The 23,167-nt window shown below is 40.5% G+C and overlaps 3 protein-coding genes across 5 annotated transcripts in view; 2 read left to right on the top strand and 1 right to left on the bottom strand.

The window, feature by feature from the left end:
- Positions 1–612: 612 nt before the first annotated feature.
- SMIM10L3 (small integral membrane protein 10 like 3) lies at positions 613–8,794 on the top strand. Its single transcript, XM_054643666.2, has 2 exons — positions 613–883; positions 2,380–8,794. The coding sequence occupies exons 1-2, from the start codon at positions 698–700 to the stop codon at positions 2,398–2,400; spliced, it is 207 nt and encodes a 68-aa protein (XP_054499641.1). The 5' UTR covers positions 613–697; the 3' UTR covers positions 2,401–8,794.
- On the bottom strand, positions 6,824–23,163 carry LOC143695372 (uncharacterized). Of its 3 annotated transcripts, XM_077187030.1 has the most exons (5): positions 22,725–23,163; positions 22,335–22,435; positions 19,531–19,636; positions 15,023–15,080; positions 6,824–14,607 (listed from the first exon to the last, which is right to left on the bottom strand). In XM_077187030.1, exons 2-5 carry the CDS (start codon positions 22,372–22,374, stop codon positions 14,410–14,412), a joined length of 402 nt encoding a protein of 133 aa, XP_077043145.1. In that variant the 5' UTR covers positions 22,375–22,435; positions 22,725–23,163; the 3' UTR covers positions 6,824–14,409. The 3 variants fall into 3 exon arrangements, 1 of the variants encoding a protein (XP_077043145.1); XR_013184507.1 differs by having other exon boundaries at positions 6,824–12,700; positions 22,335–23,163; XR_013184506.1 differs by having other exon boundaries at positions 6,824–12,700; positions 15,023–19,636; positions 22,335–23,163.
- CYTH3 (cytohesin 3) overlaps positions 22,972–23,167 on the top strand; it is a 49,049-nt gene continuing 48,853 nt past the window's right edge. Inside the window, exon 1 of the mRNA XM_077187029.1 lies at positions 22,972–23,021. The gene's annotated coding sequence lies outside the window, so the exon portion shown is untranslated. The remainder of the gene's footprint in view (positions 23,022–23,167) is intronic.

Raw genomic sequence — 23,167 nt, 5'->3', positions numbered from 1 at the left:
AAGGCCAGGCTGGATGGGGACTGAACCACCTGGGACAGTGGAAGGAGTTCCTGGGTGGAACTGGGTGGTCCGAAAGTCCTTCCAACCCAAATCCTTCTATGATTCCACAACATCCATGAGTGCAGGCGCCACTGAGCAGGCCCGAGAGCACACCTGGCTCAGGCCCTCACAAAATGGGTTTAGTGACGGTAACCGATGGGAGGTTAAGGTTGGGTATCAGCAGCAGAACATTCCCCAAGAGGGCGGCGGGGCTGGAACGGCTCCCCAGGGAAGCGGCCACAGCACCAAACCTGACAGGAGTTCAGGAAGTGTCCGGACAACGCTCTCAGGCCCATAGCGGCACTCCTGGGGAGTGCTCTGTGCAGGGCCAGCAGCAGGACTCGATGATCGCTGTGCTGACCCCGCGAGCTCCCCGTGCATGTGCATTCCCATTCCCATTGCCGGCACCGGCACCGGGGCCCGGTCCGAGGGGCGGCGCGTGAGGGCGGGGCAGCTCCCGCTCCAACGGCCCCGCCCCACCCGCCTCCCGCGCATGCGCATCCAGCAGAGCCGCGCGCTGCGGCAGCCCGGCCCGGCCCGGCCGGCGCACGCGCGGTGCTGACGCGCGGCCGCGCGCCCCGCCCGGCGGGCACGCGCAGCGCGGGGAGGCGGCGGCGGCGCCCGGGCGCGGCGCGGCCGCGGGAGCGGGGGCGGGTTTATGGCGGCGGCTCTGTCCGCACTCGCTGCCAGGCTCTCCCAGTCGGCCGCGGCCAGGTCCTACGGCGTGTTCTGCAAGGGGCTCACCAGGACCCTCCTCATCTTCTTCGACTTGGCCTGGAAGCTCCGCATCAACTTCCCCTACCTCTACATCGTCGCCTCCATGATGCTCAACGTGCGGCTGCAGGTGGGCGGGGGCGGCGGGGCCGGGCCGGGCTCGTGTCCCGGTGTCACCGGCCGGGCCCGGGGGCGGTTCGCAGCCGCTCTCCCGATAACGGCGGAGCGCCCCCAGGGAGTGCCGGTCCGTGCGGCGGGGCGGGGGCTGTGCCTGCCCCGTGTCACCGGGCAGTGCCGCTTGGCTTTGCGCGGATGCAGCCCCGCAGCCTTGTCCTTGCCGGTGGCCGGGGGCGAGTGCCCCGCTGTGCTGCTCGCTCTGCGCGTCAGCAGCAAACGCCCCGCTTCCCTGTGCCTTTTCCTAAGCCATAGCTGACTTAAATACTGAGAATAAATTGTGAATGTGTGCACTTTGATAGCACGGTCCTGACACCTTGTAAGGAGCAAACAGTTTCCTTCATCGGTTGATTGGGGTTTTTTGAAATCAAGAATAGTTGCAGTACGGAAAATGCAGACAGTTTTAAAACCCGGTGTTATTGCATGAAAAAGATGCTTCAGATTGAATTTGTATCTCTCTTGTTTTGAGCCTGTTTCTACAAAACGTGGAACTCTCTAACACAGCTTTGACCTGTTGTAGGGTTGGAGTTTCATTGTTTTTGTGAAATAAAAGATTTACTTTTAACTTAACTGGCAGCAGGAACAGGCTGTGCACTGTTGCTACAAGCATCTGTTCTAGCCAAGGATCAGACACTCTTTCTCCTCGTAAACATAGCTGTAATGAAAGTTTTGACATCTGGCCAGTGGCCAAGGGCTGCAAAACAAGTCTGGTTAGAGTTTGTTACTTGTAAAAGGTAATTTGAAATGGGAAGAGGTCAAAATGTGGCATCTCTTATTTTTGTTGTTGCAATTTGCCCTAAAATTCTGAAGCTTGAAAATGCTTGAAAATGAGCCAGATGGCCAGGAGTTGTACACGTAGCTTGGTAACCCTGGTAGCTGAAAAAGCCTTGCCTTTGCTCGTTATCAGTGTTGGTACAGAATGGCTCTCCTGGAACAGCACCAGCTTTCCTTTGTGCTACAGCTGATCCCCGCTAACTGCTGGGCCAGCCAGTCTGACCAGTTCCCTCCGGGAAGCTTTTATTGATTTCCAGCGTTGTGTGTCTGATTTCAGCTTGCACTTCTGTTTACAGGAGGATTACTTTAATATTAACCTTCCATGTTAAGCCAGCAATCAGCCCCAGCCTGTCCACTGGTGAGGGGAAATGCTGCTGTTACACAGCGAATCTCTCTGGCTTCTCCTTTGCTGACTCACTTTCATGCCTGTCACCGAAAGAGAGCTTGTAGCAGATTAAACTGAAACTATAGAAGGCCAGCTGGTGTTTGGGCATACTTCCTACCCCTCTGGATGTGCTCAGGCAGCCTGTAGGGGGACTTATCTGTTGGGACAACTGTTACTTTCTGTAGCTGGGTTATTCTTTATGTGAAAGAGTGTTAATTATTTTTGGTTCAGTACACTGGGAACCAGGAAACTGGGTTATCAGTGTAATAACTTCCTGCATTCTTTCTCTTTAGGTCCATATTGAGATCCATTGACTTGTGACTTGGTGTGCTGCTTCTGCTGTATGCTGCAACCAGACTCAGTCACTCTTCTTCAAATCCAGCCTGTTGTGAAGCATCAAAGCTGTGCTCGTGTGCTCTAGGACTATGAAGAAAGAAGATTTTACCCAGAAACGAGTATGTGACAATGGCCCAGATCACCACAAGCCAGCAGCTCACCTGACACACGTGCATTCCATGTTGGACAGTTCTCAAAATCATAGTAGCAGTTTACAAGAATTACATAACACCAGGAATTTTTCTCTCTTTAATACTATACCTCCGTCTTCTGTTGGCAAGGAAATGCCTCTGAGCTTCAGTGAATCAGCAGGAACAAACTCAAGTGCAGCTGCTCCTTGGAAGGATTCATTTCATCTGCATTTTTCTTCTGGGAAAGACAATCTCAATAGGGTTTCTCACTGCATTGGTGGCATTTCAGTAACAGGCTGGCTGGAAGAAGCTTGTAGCATCTCTGGAGACTTCAGCTCAGGCTGCCCAGGAGACAACTTTGTATGTTTTGCACAATTCTGGCTGGGAAATTTGCAGTATAATAAAAACCTGTGGTTTCTGGAATTAGAAATGAGCAGTAGCAAAGAGAATGAATTGCAGTTTGTATTTTTTAAAGCATTGGAGCTTGGTGGACTTCCTGATTCCTGTTCTAATCCAGTTGCCTCTCTGAACAACTCTGCTATGGGACTCTCAAACAACCAGAAACCATGTTTTTTCCTTTGTTGCTTAAACCTTGTATCTTCAGAGCAAACACTTGGATATGAGCAAATGCTTATGAATATACAATATGTGACTAATAATTTTCACATCATACAGCTAGTAATCTCTGTGCTAGCTTTTGCACTAGCAGGTCTCTGGTATGCAGTAGTGAAGGTAAAAAAGTACTGAGATTTTAATAACGACTATTTTTAATATTACAAGAAAATAAGAGACAAGGTTACAGTTCAGGTTTTAGTGAGAATTAGCTGAAGTAAAAACTATAGTTGTATAATTGCTAGTTAAACTGGCTGATGGAAGACTTTTTTTATGGTAAGGAATAGCTGCATCTGAGTGTAAAGAACTTCATAATTTTCAGACTCTGGGACTTGTGCAGGTCTGCTGATAACACTAAACTAGAACCCAATTTGATTAGCACAGATCCTTTGTTTTCTATAGAGTTTGTATTAGTGGAGTGTTCTGGCTACTACTATTTATACTCATGTCCAATGAAATTTGTTTCTTGTAGAATTGAATTCCTGCTCTGAATCCAACAGCAACTGATGCATCAGTCCTTAAAACACTTTGAACTGGAAAGCTGTTGGGAGGCTGGTCTTCAATACAGCATAATTGTCAGCAGTGTTCTTTCCAAGGATGGTACTGCTCTAATTTAACAATACCTTGTGAGCTTTATTGTGCTACAATAGACACTGTAAACAACTTTCCAAACAATTCTTTTTCCTTGAAAGAATGATTGTTATTGCTGAAGTACAGTGACAGCTTCTGGGCCTGCTGACTTTGGCTTTGGGACAGGTTTGTGATAATGAGGTTTGCCAAAGAACAGGGCAGGAATACTGGAATCCATAGAGCTGCTGGTGAATAGAATTTTAAGGAATAGGCTCCTGGTGGCACTTCAGTGGAGAAACTCATCCTGCAGTAGGCCAAACTTTGAACTTGATGTTCAAAATCCTCAGCAGGAGCATTGCTGTAGATCAGCTTAATGTGCTCTAAAGGCTCACATCAAGAAGGAGGTATTGGTGTGAGGGTTAGGATGCATTTTCAGCTTCCCCTTGGCTCTGACTTAAAAGTGAGGACTTAATGTGGAGTAAAGTGGTTCACACACTAGGTATCCTTTTCACTAGCTGCTCTTGCTTCATCTTGCAAAGAGAAGAAGTGATGTTGTACTTGGTTTGAACTGAACTTAGCTGGAAAGCTGGTAGTTTCCAGTGTGGTGGTTACTGAACTGTTAGCACACGTGTAGAGAAGTCCTTGATTATGAAGATAAGATGCTGATTATCAGTCTTAGGGAGAGAAGTGCTGAAATTTTTAAATCTTATTTGAGTGCTGAAGATAAGATATATTACTTTTTATGTTAAGTGATACATTGTGTTTTCATGATCCCCATTGGCTGATTGTTTCTTTTGGATACTAAAAGAGATGAAAAGCCACTTACTTTTAATTTAGAAAATAACTTTTCCCTGGTGTGCTTTTAAATGATTGCTTAACTTGCAGACTTTTGACCATGCAATCACCTGTCACTGAAAGTCCCAAAATAATACTGGATTATGTATCATGGGTAATTACTCTGGCAGCAGCAGTTCCCTCTCAGTCAAGCCATCCACTCTCATCTCCACTGCTGTAATCAGCCTTGCAGTGAGCAGCATTAACACAGGTTAACACGTGGTGTTGCAGAGGTTCAAGATTCCTGAAGTGATGTGGATCTGATTCTGATCTGACATCCCAGAACACCAGAAACATTCATTCCTCCAAATGTCTGTGGCTTGGAGTCACAGTGTTAAGCTGCTGTCTGCCTGTATCTTGACCCAAAAACCACTTGGCAGAGCTGAGGGTAGAGGAATGAAGGCTGGGAGGGGTTGGAGCCTGTTTAAGCTGGCTTGATTGCTAAAGACAATGTTGTGCAACTCCACATTAATCTCAGTGCAGCTCCACAGGTACAGCCATACTCTCCCTCCCTGTATGGTGAACCTTACGTTCAGATGTGCACAAACACAGTCCTGCACCCAAAACTCGAGTGCTTGGACTTCCTGTACAAAGGATCCATTGGCACAGCTGTACCTGCAGTTGTCACTTGAGACCTTGTTTGTACAGCTGCCTGCTTTGGCCTGGAACATTTTCTGCTGTGTGTCATTTGGGAGCTGCTGTGTGTTTTGGGAACCACAGTTCTACACAAGAACTTGGAGGTGAGATTGTCAGGTTAATAAGCAAGAGGAGTAGCTAAAGGCATAAAACCACAGTTTTCAATGCACCTTTTTCTCATGGTGATTTCAAAGGGAAGGAAATGAAACATGAGAGACACCACCAATAAACTAGAATTTAAATGTGTGTACAGCAGAGTGCCAAGGGTTTTCTCCTTATCGATGATGAGCCTATGGAGGAGGAGATCTTGGAATATTGAATTGTGTTACATATCACAGTCCAGCTAATACAGTCCTGTTTTAAGCAAAGTCTTGTTTGAATGTGTGGCCTTTCATTACTTATTACAGGATCACTTTAAATACAATACAGCTAAGTGAAATGATGGATATTTGTTGTGTATTATATGTATATTGATCATAAGATACAAAGAATACTTAAATAAGTGGATTTAATCCATTTTAAGATAGTTTATGTACCTTGCCTTGAATTTTATTGCTTAAAACCTAAAAGGTAATTTTAACTTGAACATTCCTTCTGAAATTCAAATAAAGCATAGTTTGGTATGTTAAAATCTCATGTAATAGACTGCACTTTAAGCCTGGGGAGGCCATGGAGTGAAAGCGCTGTTCTTGCACTAACAGAACTGCCTGCCCTGACTGAGGCAATGTTTGAATGGCTTTTCCTGTCTGGAGGGAGAATAAGGAACCTGAAGGATGGCATCCATCCTTTGAAACTATAGATAAATCTAGCACTATGTGGTTTAGGCCACTGTTCTCTTCCTACAGATGTTTTGATATTAACTCATCTCAAAAGATGGAAGGTGTCTTGGCCAAGAACCAGTTTGTGTGGAGTTTCATGGCTTCACTATGTCCAATGTGGAAAACTTTCCTGAGTTAATGTGCTGTTAGGACTGTCTCAGATGATTATTACAGTACAGAAAAATGATATTCTTAGTAGGGGTAAGGGACCTTTATACTCAACCAAGAGTTGCCTTCATATTTCTGTATTTTTGTCTCTCATCCTTCTCTAGGAAGAGGTTATTTCTAAGCAAAATGTCAGGGTTCTACTAAATAACTTGTGCTATCTGAAATTTCATTGATTAGTGTCCAGATCCTTCCTGCACTACATAGCAAAGTTTTATTTCTGCCATTAGAAAAGAAATAAGAAAATACTCAATATTAAGAGAATTTCCTACTAGTTACACTTGAGTGAAAATTTACTATGTGGTGTTCTGCTATGAAACGAAAATATACTTTTAAATGTGTGCACAGAGCTCTGCATGTAGATAAAAAGTGTTTTACCACAGTATGATGTTGGGATGCTTATGCAAATGCTTATTTACTTTCTGACATTGCAGTGCAAAATGCAGTAGAGATGGTGGTGTTTCTTCTCCATGTGGTTTTTAGCCAGTGCAATCTCAGCTACTGTGTCTGCATCATCCTGACCAGGGGACAGTTCTAGCTGTAGACATTTTTTAGCCTTTTGCTTTTTCAGTGTTGGGTTTGGTTTTGCTGTTGTTTGAGGTGTGGTGGTTTGTTGTTTGTTTGTGGTTTATTTCTCTCTCTTTTTTTTTTAAGTTATTATTAGGACTGTAATGACAGCACTTTCTTAAACTTTGCCAAAGTTTGCTTCCTTTCTCCTTCTCACCACCTTTGCCCCTTACAGGTATACACATTTAATTTTTGGAAGAAGCAAGCCTGTATGTACTCTCCTAATATAAAATCTCATTGTCAGGTTGCTCCTTTTGTTTTTATGGCCTGGTCATGCACATATTTCTCTCCCTATAATTTCTCAGCATAAGCATATGCTGATATTTTGTTCCACCTCAGAAACATTGTCCTGCAATTAATTATGCACAACAAATTGACAGAAACCATGTAGAGATGTAAGAGTCCATAGTCTCTCATCAGGGTGTATGTATGACAGGTGGTATAACTGACAGAGCAGTATGTAGTCAATGTGACATTTTTCTGCTTTTTTTTCTCTTCAAAACAGCTGCTTCAATTAAAATCCAGTATTTAATTCAAGTATGTGGTACCTCTGACAGCTGAGAATTGCAGCTAGAATCTGGGGCTTATAAAATACATTAAGGCTAGAACCTAGTGTAACTTTTCAAAAAATTGAAGAGTACATTAAAGAGTACATGAATATTTTGAAACCTTTTTCCCCCCCTAAGAGTGCACGGAATAAAATGTGTTCTGCCACTTGTTTCTGTTACAACCAGTAACTGGGAGTGGGGGGAGAACCCTTTTTTAGACTGCAGAGCCTCTAATCCTCAAGGAAGAGCTGCACTTGCTAGAACTTTAAAGTAAACCAAATGTTGCCTATAAAAGTACTGATATTTATGATCAACTGCCATACTTAAATTATCATAGATATCAATCTCCTGACAGTTGAAAACAAGAATAATAAATTCAGAAGTGCTAGAATAATGCTGTCCTTTACCAGCCTGCACTGGTAAGAGCAAATCCTATTGTACTTTGAAATTAATCCTCTACTGCATCCCAAAATCTCAGTTATCTTAGTATTTTTGGAAGTAGTGATACAAGATTCAGACTAAGATGGTTATTTCATGGTTAATGATGAAATCAATTAAAAGCTAAAACATTTTAGAAAATGACCAGAGGGACTTCCACAAAGAAAATCTGCCTTGAAAAGGTCTATTTTATTTGGGTGATCTTTATATATGTATAGTCTGTTTTGCAAATTCCTTCCTTCTTCATGGAAGGTCGCTATAAACCTGACAGCAAAAGTGGTCAAACCCCAAACTTGCAAAAGTATCAGTGTTTCATTTTCTGTTTGTAGTCAGTTTTAGCTATTATCAAACATAATACCTAAATGTAATCTAAGCTTTTGTTCTTAAAAGTAGGGAAATCAAACATTCAGTGCCTGATTCATCACTTGAAGTTGAGTGAAACCATTTCTTGAAAATGGGCTCTGCTACCTGATGGTGACTAATTTTCAATGCTGATACTCAATACTTCCTGTAAACTGTGAGGTCATCCCTGCAGAACAATTTTAGTCTATGGCCTTGGTCTTTGGCCCTATTTTTTTTATTATTATTTTTTTATTGCAATGTGGGAGGTGGAGAAGGCTGGCACAAACCATTTATTTTTTTGTTCCAGAGAAAGATGTTTACAACTTTGTATGTATTTTAAAATTGTATTGTGACACTTTTAACTTGGGAGAGAAGTTTCCACAGTAGACTTGAAACCTGAAGAGAGACTTTGGAATATCGGGAGTGCTCCCCAAGCTGCCAGAAGCTGTTGAGGGTGAAGCTGCTCACTCACACCACAGGAGGGAGTTACACATCAGCCTTTGGAGTCTTTTCAGTTATGGCATTGTTGGTACATCTTGGTACAGTGCATTTCAGTTTGCCTTGTCTTATGGATTGTCACTGCAAATAGGTTAATGTATAAAATCAATACACAGCAGTAATGTATTGTAACTGTTTACATTTGAACTCAGAGTACCAATGGATGGGTTTTGTCAAGCTATTTAAAAACAGAAATAAAAATCTTTTTTTTTTTAAGACAAGAGGTAGTTTTGGTGCTTCTCATTCCAATTTTCCACTGAATAAATTGTACTTGAAGAGACTGTGTTTCTGACAAAGTGAAGTCAGGCTGGGAGTGGCTTTTCCAGAGGTACAGTTTGAGAGATGTGTGTTTACAGAAACCAAACAAATTTAAAACCTCTGTGAGGATAAAAGGGCTCAATGTGAATTCAAGGCTAGTTTAATGATGTTAGCCACCAGTATTTATTAATGGGCATTCTTTTTACACACTTTATTTTAGTGAGAAGCCTTAACAAGCCGGCTGCTTTCAATGCAATTCACAGAAATTTTCTAAATAACTGGCTCCAATCTTACAGCATAGGTTCATTTTAAAGGGGAAAGCAAACCATGGTAAATGCATGTAATGGCCACAGCAACTCTCTTGCATCATCCAGGATAAACATTGCTGGTGTTTCTCTGCACAGTTAAAATCACCATGATATTAACAGATAGGCCAGAGCTTTTGTTTCTGTTGAATGAAATATTCCCATTAAGGGAGTAGAATAAAGATGTATCCTCTGCTAAATGTTGAACATTAAAAACCATTTAAATAAGAGACACTCACCCTTCAGAGATCTCTCTTCTGAAAGCTGTGATCGGGTGACCTTTTGATTCTGGACTCAAAAAACTCAGTTTTTGTTTGATCTGGGGGTCCCTTGCTGCCACAGGTGATAGTTTTGAGGAAGAATGTTATTGTTATGAGCTGTGTTCTGAAAAGAACTGGTATTGGCAGCCCTGAAGAACAGGCTGATACTCTGAGTACAAAATTAATGTGTACTTTTTTCTTCATGGTGAATGCTGAGATCATACTGCCCCTCAAAACAAGCATTTAAACAGAAAAAAAGGAAAGAGGAAAAAACTGAATATAATAAATGTAATAAAATTCTATAAAGTTTTGGCATGTGGTTAGACCTCCATGGCTAAGAAAGTGCTCCCTGCACATCACTGCAGGCTCCTCATGGCTTTTGGAATTTGTATGGTAGATCCTGAAATAGGAAATTGTAACCTTTGCCCGGGATATTCCAGCCACCCACTGTGACAATGGTGTGACACAGCCTCAATTACTCATGTTGTCATCACTTCCAGATGGTTTATCAATAGTTTCACATACATTTATATAATTAGACATGATACCTGCAATGGAGAATGTTAAGGAACTCTGAATACTTTTGCAAATAAACCCAGAAATAGACAGGCTACTCTGTGCATATCTAAATCTCTTCCTATTAAGATCTGAGATGCTTTGAAGTTGGATTTAAGGTGGTGGCCTATGACTTTGTGGCAGTCTCTTTGTTCATCTCATACTGTAAAATTCTGTAAGAGCAACTCATCTGTACAGGAGCCCAAATTTCCTCTCTGCAAATCTGAGATTGCCAGAGGAACTTCTTACCAATTTACACTCATCACAACATTTATCTCTTCAGCATGTTTCTTGGCTCTGGATTTTTCTGGCAGATATTATAGCAGCTTAAAATTTAAAAACCTCAAAACCTTAAACCAAACACAAGTACCAAAGATTCTGCTGAAGATACTCACATTTCTTAGAGATGATTTTTTAAAACAGGATGGAGTGCTTTACCTTACATTAGAAAAAAAGAAAAGGTATTGGATAGGGTTTTTGTTACCAAGAACTGTGGCATCTTTGTAAAGTGCACTTTTAAGTCTTGAAGGTTAGGAAGTGCTTTGTCTATTTGTTATCACAAGGATTTTTTAGACATATCAAAATACTCCTTTATTTATCTTTAACCTCCTAGTTCAAAGAAAATAAAAAAAAAGACAAACACATTTTGGAATTCTTTCAAGTATTATGTTTTGTTAAAAGTGCCCCCAAGGGCAAAGGACCAAAACCAACACAGACCTCTTGCTCATTGAACAAAAAGCCAGCAGCAATGACAAGCAGGATGTTTTTGATGCTCTTTGTTGGTTTTTTTCTGAGGCCAGTGGCTGAAGCCCTTAATCACTTTAGCTGCAAGTTATTCACAAATAACCCTTCTGAGCTCAGTAATCCTGTCTTGCTTTGTATCATAAAAAAATCTTTTCTGCAGCAGGGATTCCTAAATGGCCTCTTAGATATCAGCCTTGCATTCCAGGTACTGCTGACTGCAAGCACCTATGACCTGCTCCAGAGCTACAACAGTTACAGCATTTCCAATTTTTGTATAAAAGCATTTAAAATTAAAACATCAAAAACTATTTCATGATGTTGTATAGCACCTTAAGGGTTCACTTGTACCCCTTCAGGTGTTTCTCACTTTAGGTCAGGTTTGTAGATGCTGAATTTTCTACCACACTGAAAATCAGAGACTAGCATAAAAACTTGTCAAAACAGAATGAAAATTCAAACCTTTTTTGAAGTTGGACAGCCTTCTTTTATCTTCTGTTCCCTCTAGCTGCTTTCTGAGTGAGAACATCTGTACAGACTACAGCAGGTTTCAAGTCCTTCACTTTGATATACGGTGTATGTTCCCAACAAGCTGTTGCTTAAAATAAAAGCTGTCTGGTCTGTGTTGTCACTGTCAATCATAATTTTCAGAGCTCTTCCTCACATTTTCTTTCTGGTTTATAATCATTCGTTTGCAGTTGATAGCTGTATCTTCTGCTTTCCTTCTATTTAGCAAAACTACTTACTTGCCAGTGCTGGCAAGCAGAAGTCTGCAGAGCTTTTCATCACTGGATATTTTGTTACAGTCAGTTCATCCAGCTTTTTTTGCTACTTGCTCAATTTACAGTTAATTCTAATATATTTTCATTAGGTATCCATAAGGAATTGTAGGTATTCCTGAATGGATTTTGGAGCATTTCTCTTTCATCACATAGGAAGTGGGTTTTTTGAAGGCCTCTATTGAAACAGCACTGTCCAAAGGTTTGATTCCCTTTTATATATGGCTATATATGATTTTGTAAGTGACAATATTTCTGGTCAATCTTTGTTATTGACATGTTAAATTCAGCAGCTGATCTGCCTGGGAGGGCTCTTCTGCCTCCTAGCAGATATTCCAGCCATGGTAAGGTAATGAGATACACAAGGTGACTCCTCTCAGCCTCACACACAAACCTGAGAGGCAAGGAATAAACTCATGGAGAAAAAAACCAGAAAGACCAACCAATTAAAAAAAAAAAGTTTTGAAAAATTAGTGGTTTAATTCTCTAGGTTATTTTGCCAGAAACACAGGATGAGAAGGTATGAATTAAAACTTGAGACAGGAAGCAACCTCGACACAGTTTTCCTTCATAATAGAAATTGTCAAATAGCTCAGATCACATAGGGAGGGTAGGGTTAACTAAGGACTGGAAATGGGCTCAGAGGAAATTAAAAAAGCACAAATATTTTACAACCTTTTTTGTGGAAAATCCCACTTTTACTATTATTCCCCTAGAGGTATTTCTGCTGTCCTTCCAGCCCTACATGCACCTTATCATAATGCTACATGGAGAAAGCAAGGTTGGGGGTTCTTGTTGTTTTTGTTTTCTTTTTTTTCTTTTTTGCATTTCAGAAAGTGTAATCAATAAGAAAAGAAATCTGATAGTAGGATTTATCTAAGTACCTTAGAGTGGTTTCAGTAGGACAAATCACAGCTCCAGTCCTGTAATCCAATCACACAAGATCAGTTCTGATGTCCAGCCCTGTTGACTTAATCAGAGCTCTGGAGCTGAGGATCTGCCTGTGGGAGCTGAGCTACAATGCCTGGACTGGGTGATTTATGGGAATATCATTAAATTTAGCCTGGGTTAAAAGTGCAGCCCTATGCACAGCAGAGTCAATGTGAATCTTCCCAGCCACTCCAATTGAGACAATATCATGTTCCTGAAGGGCCTTGAAATTTATTGCATACATTCCAAATGCTGTACTCTTCACAGAACAGATATCTTTCAGTGTATTATCTTGAAAAAAAAGAGACAGAATTTGCCATCTGACAATTATAATAATAAAATATATCATGTCTAAAGTTATAGCATATGGATGGTCTTCTAAGAGAAATCTCCCAGGAATTCCAGTTTATAAAATGGTAACATTTGCTACTTTGTTTGAATGATTAAATTGATAACAGCTTTTGATAAGACTTTTTACACAGCTTTAAGCTCACTACTGCTTTTTAATCTTAGACATTCTCAAATTAACTGCTCAAAGTAATTGTTAACAAGGTTATTAAAGCTTTTTATGATAAGGAAGTGCAACTTTTATTTCCTGGAGTACTAAATTCTAGTTTTTTCCTTTCTCAGCTACAGAATGCTCATTTGTGATATGCTGGGTCTTGTATTACTTTGCTTGATGTTACTGCTGCAGTTAAACATAATTTTAATATTTTTATCTACTACTATTGATCAATTATTCAATTATTCAGGGATATATGTTAAATGACATCTCAAAAAGCTGCTGTTGTTATCATGGTAAAGTACTACAGAAGTGTTAAACAATTGTTGATTGAAGAATTGTTGATTCTGTCAGCAGAAGGGGAGGAGACATTGTTTTAACAATGGAGGCAGACTCCAAACTCCAAGGTGGAGTTTGTGTCTGAACTTTTACTAAAGGGCCCTGTAAGGAAATTAAAGAGTTCCTGTTATCCAAGTGAATGTGAGTGGACAAGGCTCTGTTCAAGACTGAAACCAAGGTAGGATGTCCAAGCAGCTTTGTAGCAGCATTCAGGGAGTCTTTTGCTCATCATGCTCCCAGCACACCTCTAATATTGTGATCTAGAGCTAAAAGACCATTTTGTTACCATGAAATATGAAATTGTAGTTTTCCTGACTGCATGTAGTAACTATATATAAACACTTAAATATAAACATACACATGGATTAATATCTGCTTGTTTAGATCAAGGATAAATGCTTTCCATGAATGATTAAAAGTGCAGTAGAAAGAATGGAAACACACCCCAAGTGTGTAGCTGTAGGTGCTGCATTGAGCATGGTAAAAGCACACATTTCTTTGCTGTTGTGTTTCTCTGGAATTAGTACAGGCCTTCCAAAATCCCATTGTGATAAAGATATTGCTTTACTCATTGCTGCTGCCTGTGGTCAGTATTCTGGAGTAACATCTTTTATTGATTAGCAGTTTAGATTTCTAAGAATACTGATTTATCTGCATTTATCTATGATTACTTGCAGTTTCATAATCTAATAAAAATAATATTATCTCATCTTTAATAGGTTCAAGGCAGCATTTCATTATTTTAGCTGAAGAATATATCTCTTTTTAACTTGTAGCAGAATATCCCAGCTTTACTAAAACAAAATTAAAATTACATTTATAGAAGAGAATGCTTTGTACAAATTATGCAGGAAGTCCAAACCATTTCAGGAAAAAGCAGCAGCTAGGAAAAGAACAAGAACTACCAGGCAACTGTACTTTGTAGAGAGTAAATATGGAAATTCCACAGAAACAATCAGGGTACTGGAGATTCAAATATAAGAAACACATAGAAATACTTCATGGAATGATTTAATGTCTGGAGGAGAATACCACTCCTGCCAACAGCATGAAAAGGTTTTAATTGTGAATGAGACAATATTTAAGAACATAACTAGTATTTGGTAGTGTATTTATCTTGCAAATGTGATTAAGACGTTGGAAAAACGATCTGTTTGTTTTAATTGTAGTTATCTGCCACCTTGTTTTTCAGGTTTGGAGTCCTCCTTAACTGCTGAGCTCTGGAAAAGCCCTTCAGAGTGAAGAGCAGGGGCAGGGTTTTGTGAGCCCTGAGAATTGAGCTGTGCTCATGATCCATGTGCTGCTGGACAGCACTTCCAGCAGGAATGGCCGAATGCAGGCCGGGGAAAGAACATCCCTGCAGAAAAGAATCCATTTGTTCTCAGCTGGTACAACAACTGAACTAAGGATCCACATTCTCAGGCTTTTGAAGGGCTCTCCATCAACAGCAGACTGCTATGTGAAAGTCTTTCAGGCATAACTGTACTGTTATTCCCTCATGCTTCAATTTTTTCCCCACAAACACAAAAAGAAATGGAGAACATAGTCTATTTAAAAAACATTCTTTATCCAGTGTGAAAACATTGAGCAGTCCACATTTTCTTAAGCAGCTTTGTGCAATAAAACTGAATTAAAATGAGTAACTTTTTATAAAATATCCCTTAATGGTTCCACTATTTTGAAATAAAATTATTTGCTTTCAAAATATAGCTCCACCATCATTGTTTAATTTGGATATTTGGGAATTTCACATATCCTGCTGAATGGCTCACCTGATCAATGCAGACATCCTTAAGAGGAGAGCTTCCATCTGTGCAAATAAGATTTCTGCTATTTGAAAATATAACAAGACTTTTAAAGATCCACATTAAAAGGAAACAAAAAATGTTGAATTTAATCACTTTGTAGGACATTGTTGTTTCTATTGTGTTTTGTACACTAAGTCGAATTTTTTTATGTTACATTCCTTGTTTAGTCCAAAGCATGGCAATCTGCCAGCCAGAGCTTTTAGTGATAAATTCTGCTATACAAAGCAAAAGTTTTTATATGTGAGGCCACTTCCTTCTGCTATTTTATCATCTTCCTGGTTTTGTCTGTTTTCAATAAATGCCTTTGTATTTTCACATCTTTTATATGCTTGTATACACAGACACTTTCCTCTGCATTAAAACTGATAGTTGCAAGTTGGTAAGGATAAAAAACTTTTTGACTTAAATTTCACTGCACTAATACACTATATGAATGCTTTGAAAAATACTGTATTAAAAGATCTTAACATTGATATTAAAAGTATTTCCTGAATTTGGCAGGGGGGAGGAGAGGCAAGGATGATGTTTCATAATAAGGTTTTAAAATGGAAATAATCTCTGGGTACAGCTATACTTTAGTACTACAGATTGGCATATGAAGGCTGGGTTCTCACAGTGAATTTGCATTATTTTAAAGCATCTCAAATTTAAACATATTGAAATTTCAAATCTGAGAAGAATTTATGGTGGAGGTTAAACATCTCTCCTTTATCTGTCCCAAGGGGCTGAATATTTCTGCCTGAGGAGAAAATTCTAAAAAAACTCATCAGTAAAGAGAAGCCACAGAGGCCCCTGCACACACAGTGGAACCCAATCAGTCTTGAGGGAAAGTGAATTTGAATTAGGGGTGGTCAGAGGAGAAGGATGAGGTTGGAGGGAAAAAGTTGGAGTTGCAATGCAGCAAACTGGAGAAAAGCTTCTGGAACATTCAAGAAAGAGAAGCTGTCTCTGCTGTCCCTGCCCATTTTAGCAATCTGTCATGAATTCCTCTTTTCCACAAAAAAATGTTACCAAGGATGTAAGCTACAAATCATCATGTACTTATCTTTTTATGAAGAATTTTTTTGTTGTTCTGCAGACATATTGTTCTTTTACAATCATATTAATAGACTAAAAATAACAAGGGCAGTTCTACCAGACTTAAATTACAATTCTGTTTCTTAGGAATTATTATTTCATACTGTGCTGATTGAGATCACAGAAATCTTTTTCTGACCACAGAGGTATAAGGTACCAAATTCATCCTTCCTGTAACTGTGCTAAGGTAAATGGAGTTACATAAGGAATTAATTTGACCTGTCTCCTCCATTTCCTTGGAAAAATTCTTTGTTTTAGCTCTTGCCAAGTTTTAACTTCGACTCTCCCTTGCTTAACATCTTCTTGTGCCTAGAGAAAAGTTTTTCTTTCTTTAAGACTATAAAGAGAAATACAGCAGGGGAAAGACAATTAAGGTGAGGATCTGCTTTTTAAATTGAAAGCACACTTCAGTAATGGTGAGAAAATGCCAAAACCTTTTTATTTGGCATAGATGTGTATGGGATTACTCTTACATCTGTAAGGATATGAAAGGTATAAAGCAGTACATATTACCATGAGAGAGTAAGGATTTAAGTAGTGTTTTTCTGCCTAAGACCCATTTGTTTATTTCTAACTTCAACAGCTGTAATAAACAGGGGCCTTTCTTGGCTAGAGACCATAAGAATTTAAATATTACACATCACCTTTTAACAAAGAATCATCCCCTTTCCCTGGACTCAACAGGTATACTCAAAAATAACCTATGAGAGAAGCTGCAAGCCTACTTTCAGCAGTATATAACTGCAAATTCATGATGCAATAAATTTAATTTTTGGATGGCAATGTGGCATGAAATTCTTTGTAGGAATTCAACTTGGCAGTACAAAGTTATTTAAAACCCAAAACCCTCAAAAACAAGGACTGGTGAGTGGTTTTCCTCCTGATGGTTTTATGTTAGAGCTGGTATCATCTGTCTTCCTGCTGCCAGTAAAAAGCCAGGATAAAGCTTGGTCTAAACTCATAGCTCACTGACTTGAGAGAAATGCAAATACATGTTCACATTTAATCTTGATCAATTTATTACCATTAGATGATCTAGGATTGCACAGATGAGATGTAACTAGCATGTAAGCCTGAGTATAGGCTCAGTTTGAGAAGGGCTGAGCATGAGGGATCAGAAAGTGAAATTAATGGAGAGTGTGTGGTTCAGAGTAAGGTTGTAATTCCACAGGGACATTGTCCCCACAGACAAACTTACCATCCAGCAGCCTCCCTTCCTTCTTTCCACACCATCTGTGTGTCACAGTCTAGCAGTGCTGCAGTTGTGCCAAAGCAACTGTTTGTGGGTCCAGAGCATGAATTTAATCAATGGAACAATTCTGGTTAAAAATGATTGGATTAGACAGAACTTTAAAAATCTGGATTGAGCGATTTGATTTACAGCATGGCTTCACAAACAGCTGCACAAACAGCTCAGAGGCCACAATAAGTCAAAATCATTAGTTGCCAGTTCCTGCTCCTGTCTGAATTTATGGTTCCATATTTATTAAACCCAGATTTGTGCACTGCTGACTAGCCAGCAGCAAGATTTGAGCCAGCTCACGTGGAGATATGCCATTGCATTTCACTCACTGGTGAATGAGCAAGAGCACCTGGTGTGACCCTTCTACCACTGTGTGTCATGAGCAAGTTCAGCTTGTCACTTGGCTGCCACCTGTGCCAGGGGACACCAGCCCTGGTGCACTGGGACTTGGCTGAGGAGGCTTCCTGAGGCAGGAGAAGGAACTGTGGGGGCTCCCATCCATCGGCTGCTGCCATGTGCACACAGCCAGAGCAGGATTCATGCATGGTCTGCAGCCCAGCTGGGACTCCCACTGGAGGATGAATCAGGAATTTTAAATTCCCAGGCCTTGCTGAGACTGGAGAGTGGTGTGTGAGAATCCATCTAAGCATGCCAAGCTGGAGTTAGCCAGCAGAGGGGAATTCAGACTGTGGCTGCTTCTCAGGGTGGGAACAGTCTGGCCTTAATCAGCACACTCTCCTTTGAGAGTTAATTTACATCAAGTTCCTTCACTTTCCTGAGATAGAAAAACCCTCTCCAGCTTCATGCAAAATTCCATTCATGATCTGTTTCAGCCCATGTTCTTTGAATCCAAGTCCTCTTTTTCTGTTATTTTAGGCCCAGCTTTCATGCTAGAAAGCATCCTGCTTGTGTCTAGTACTGTGCATAATTAATACAGGTAGAACAAGTTCTAATGCAAAGTGTATTTCAGATCAGAAGAATTACACAGGTGATGGACCTTTGCAATTTTTGATGCATTTTGTTTTCCTCACTGGGACATTCTGGTGTTTTTTCCTCAATGACTCATAAGTGGCCCTATCAGTGTTACACAATGGAAACAACCACTGCCTTCCAAAACCAGTAATATTTGATGCTAGGGGTAGATAAAGCTCATTTAGAAATCTTAAAAAAACCACAAACCCTCAAATGTGTCAAGAATAGGAATTTAACTGCAAATAAAATTCAGGATATGATTTCAAAGTTAATCTGAGAGAAACCCCTGCAACATTTTTAGAAGAGACATATCTTTATTCTTGGGGGTTTTGACTATTTTAATGGAACTAGCTTCCTATCCATACAAAAAAGCACCATTCATAAAAGATGTTTGACTTGCTAAGCTTTAGCTTTGATGTTCCCCAAAGCAATATAAAATACCTGCATGTAAAATTTTTTTGGCCTAAATGGAAGGTACAAGCACTTTTAAAACCTTTGAGACAACCAGCAAACAGGATTTTCGACAAAAATGTTTTTCCAGCTGAGAGAAATACGATCAGTGTGACAACATAAACATTTTAAGAAACAATACGTGGCTAAAACCCATCTGCCAGGCAGAGGAAGTCAAAGAGTTTGCCTGAGGGGTTTAAGAATACCAGATTATTCAAGTACTGATTAATTAAAAAAAAAATAGCAACAAAAAAATAGGGGGAAAAAAGGACATGCTGATGGTCTAAGACTTTCCTGCATGGAAACCATTAAGCAATGCTTCTTAAAAAATAAAAACTGTTTGATTGTCTAGATTTGAAACAAAAGTATTCTTTAATACAATGGCTGGGTATCAATGACAGTGATTCTATCAACAAGGTGTTGTTTTAGGAAATGAAATGCTTGCACCATTTTCCTAAATGGGAGACATCTTCGTGAGCAAGTTGCAAAATCACCCAATCAATTCTAGATTATAAAACACAGCACAACACCTGTATTGTTCAAGATGTATCTATATTTCTGGTATAGATCTATATTCTCTAAGAATGTATTACTAAGTACAGATGTTCATGTCTCTAAGATGAACTGTTTTCCTTCAGGGTAACTTTCCATCTCACCAGATCCAACAGAAATCACACTCAGCCACACTTGCCAATGAGTGATGTCTTCTCTACACAAGAAACAGGAATACCTGCATGGAGGTGAGTCTTCCTTCCAACAGCAAGGAGCATCATTCCATCTCCCTGTGCCTGACACTGACATCCAGTCTGATGGCCCAACAGCTACTTTATTTCTTTCTGCATTGAGAAAATTCAGAATTTTATGTCTTATACTTGAGTACAATGCTACTATGAACATCCTCATAGCTCATGCTTTTGATTAGAAATAAAAACTTTATGAAATCTATAATCGTAAAATTTTTATTTTCATTCACTGCTCTTGGAATCTGGTTCTAACTGAAACCCACAGGAATGGCTTCATATTTAATGAGCTTTATAGACCACAAAAATGTGATGTAAGGGTTTCAGTTGTCTTCACTGACTCTCTGTATAGGGACAAATGCCATAACAGATGTGCTCCTCAACTCTTAAAATGAAAAATGACATGATAAATTACTTCTTAGTGGAAACTGAATCAGAACAGTTACTGAACTATCCAAAGAGGGACAAGAAAAAAAAAAAAGAAGACAAAATATATTACCTGAAAAATCAGCAAGCAACCACATTTATCATTGAGGAATCAACCCTGCCAACAGCAGGTTTTGGAGAAAGCCCAATTTTCCACTAAAGACCTTCTATTAGACTATTATTTACATGAATGACAGACTACAAAGTTCTTCCAACACAGAAGGTTAGACTTATGGATATGAAAGTGACAAAACATACTGGTGGTAGAAATAGACCTAAGGCTGCAGAAGATGGTACAAGAAGGAAAAAAAATTCAAGCAATCCTGAGAAAACTGTTGATTGAAAGTCTCAATAATATGAAGAAAAAAAATTAAATTGACATGTACTTCAAAGCAGAAGAATGATCAAAATTCCAGAAAACAAAGTAGATGTGAAAAAAGTTATTCACATGAGCAGGAAATAATTTATTGGAGTTTGTCTTGGAATTTGCTGAGATTGTAACCTGTATTGCTCCTGGCATCTGTGTTGGTAAGGAACTACCCCAGATTTCATTATAGTGGTGTTACTGTTGAATTGCCAAAAACCAGGGAGGAGTTCTGCTATGGTAGAACTGCTATAGCTACAACGTGGAACTGTGACTGTAATTCTTTACTTGATTTTACACATTTTCAAAAAAATCTACTCCTGACCTAGTTAGGTTTACAGGCAGACACGAGCTTTACTTTATCCACAGGAAAATGAGGCAACAGGGTGAAAGGTTTGATCTTAAAAGTTTCTGTGACACCTCTCATCTACAGATTGAACAGCTTTGTCCAGTAAGGCACCTTGTACACAGAATTAACAGTTTCCTGTTTAGAACACTTGTAGGATCAGGCCCATGCAAAAGTAACTGTATTTATGATACACACAGCATGAATGAAAATGTTTTAAGGAATATCTGCCATCCTTTCAAAGACACACAAAGGCCTTGGAGAGGATTCTATATTTCAGTACTATCATTTCAGTACTCTTTTGTACGATGTATCATTAATAAGTCATCCTACTAAAGTAGGACAGGAAAGAACAGATTCTTCTTGAGAAGGTATTAAATGACATATATTCCAGAGTGCCAACACAGTAAGCCATATATATTCAGCAAAACACTGAAAATTTCCCTATTCAAGTTAATAATGAAGTATAATAAAGCACATTTTCCATACCTCATGAGTTTGAAATTGGATTTCACCAAGAAGTTTCTAATAAATATTGCAACTGGTCACTTGTAACTAGGACAGACATTTCTCATATCTTCCTTGCATCACAAAACAATTTTTCACTTTGCTATTAATTTGGAGAGTTTTGAAACTAGTTTTGTTTTCATGCAGTCAACAGGAATTTTGCACTGAATGGGTGGGAGGAGGACTGTTCTCCACACTTCACTCTTCCCTGCTAATAGAATTTTTGTATTTTGGACTAGAATTTGAAGGAAGGAAGTGATGGAAGGAAGGAAGTGGCGGAAAGAAGGAAGGAAGTGGCAGAAGGAAGGAAGGAAGTGGCGGAAGGAAGGAAGGAAGGAAGGAAGGAAGGAAGGAAGGAAGGAAGGAAGGAAGGAAGGAAGGAAGGAAGGAAGGAAGGAAGGAAGGAAGGAAGGAAGGAAGGAAGGAAGGAAGGAAGGAAGGAAGGAAGGAAGGACATAAAAACATATCCCTTATATAAAGGTGTAAACCAGCATAAATTAAATGAGAGCAAACAATCTGTGATTGATTACAAAATTAGAATTTTTCTCATGAACCAGATTCCCCACTAATGTAAATGAACAGTTTGCTCAGTGTGCAAAAATATTCAGAGCCCACTGTCAGTTCATCTGCACTAAGACTTATTTTAAACCATCCTTTAATGGCACTTTATAGACATCATTTCAAAATAAATCTCTTACCAAGGTGATGCTTCTGTTTTATGTAATCGTATCCTTTTTATAACTAACTTGCTAAACTTGTAACAATACTTAATTTCAAATATGTAAGACAAAGAGGAGTATTTTAAAGGTTTATGATTTTTAGATGAGGTAAAACACTTTATCACCAGAGCAGCTGTCAGAGGCAAACCTCAGCTCTCAGCAAAATGGGCTGTAATAACCAGCTATTAGCAGCCGTGTCAAGAGGTGAGGGCTCCTGACACAGCTTCCTAGACGGTGCTCTGTCCCACGCCAGCCTACAAAAGGAAAATGAAAAACCCGATATTTTCCTGTTGGCTGACCTTTTCCTCCCACAGCTTCCTTTCTGAATAAAATTTTGACACGAACGGTTTTTAAAAAATAATAAGGGGCGGTGCCAAGGAAGGAAGGAAGGAAGGAAGGAAGAGTGATGTGTGCCAGTACACTTCAGCTTACCTTTGCAGACTTTGGAGGCTGCTGATATCCTGACTCCCATGGTAGGTAACTCACTGAAGAGTTTACTGAAGACTAACGAAATGCCACAGATGCTCTGGCTCCTAGGGCAGTAAGCAGGAGAGTCCTTTCTGTTATCCACACAGACAATGCTCACCAACACAAAGCCCCGCACCGCCCATGGGGCACAGTCCCATTCCTACACCAGGCTCTCCATGACCGCTGGTAGCAAGGGGAGCACCCAGCACCGGATACAAGAATAAGGAGCAAGAAACCAGCAGAATATCTGCAGAAACATCAGATGTCTCGGACTCTTTTCCAGAGAAAAGACTTCCAGACTTCAACCCATCTCGTCCCCCTTCACTACAGGGCTTCAGGCCTCTCAGCCCTCACCTTCCAGTCTCCTCCCGCTCCCCTTTAGAATTCCCAAGAGTCTTTAGACCTCCACAAAAGAGTCAGGGGCTCTGCAGACATTTTCTGGCTCTTGCAGACCCCAAAAGACGACCTCGGCCAGCACGAGCCCAAGTGACCCGGCCCAGGCTCCTCTCGCTCCCAACCGCCCAAGCGACCCGCGACAGTCCCCGGGCAAGTCGCCTGAGGGGCCTCGGCGCTGCGGGGCCGCGCCGTGCGGGACCTGCCGGGGAGGGAACACCGCAAAGGGCAGCCAGGATGCTCCGCTCCGCAGCACAGGTCGGCCGGGGCGCTGAGGGGGACGAGCAGCGCGGCGCTGGCTGCGACCCTGCGGCGCGGGGGTGGCGGCGGAGAGGCCGGGCGGGGCCGCCTCCCCTCGGCGGGTCACATGAGAGGGGCGGGCGGCTGGGCCGAGGCGGTGGTGG

The sequence above is a fragment of the Agelaius phoeniceus genome, chromosome 16 (genome assembly GCF_051311805.1).
Source record: "Agelaius phoeniceus isolate bAgePho1 chromosome 16, bAgePho1.hap1, whole genome shotgun sequence".
Taxonomy (NCBI): domain Eukaryota; kingdom Metazoa; phylum Chordata; class Aves; order Passeriformes; family Icteridae; genus Agelaius; species Agelaius phoeniceus.
Note: the sequence above shows the minus strand (reverse complement) of the source record. Positions and strands in the feature narration are given on the sequence as shown.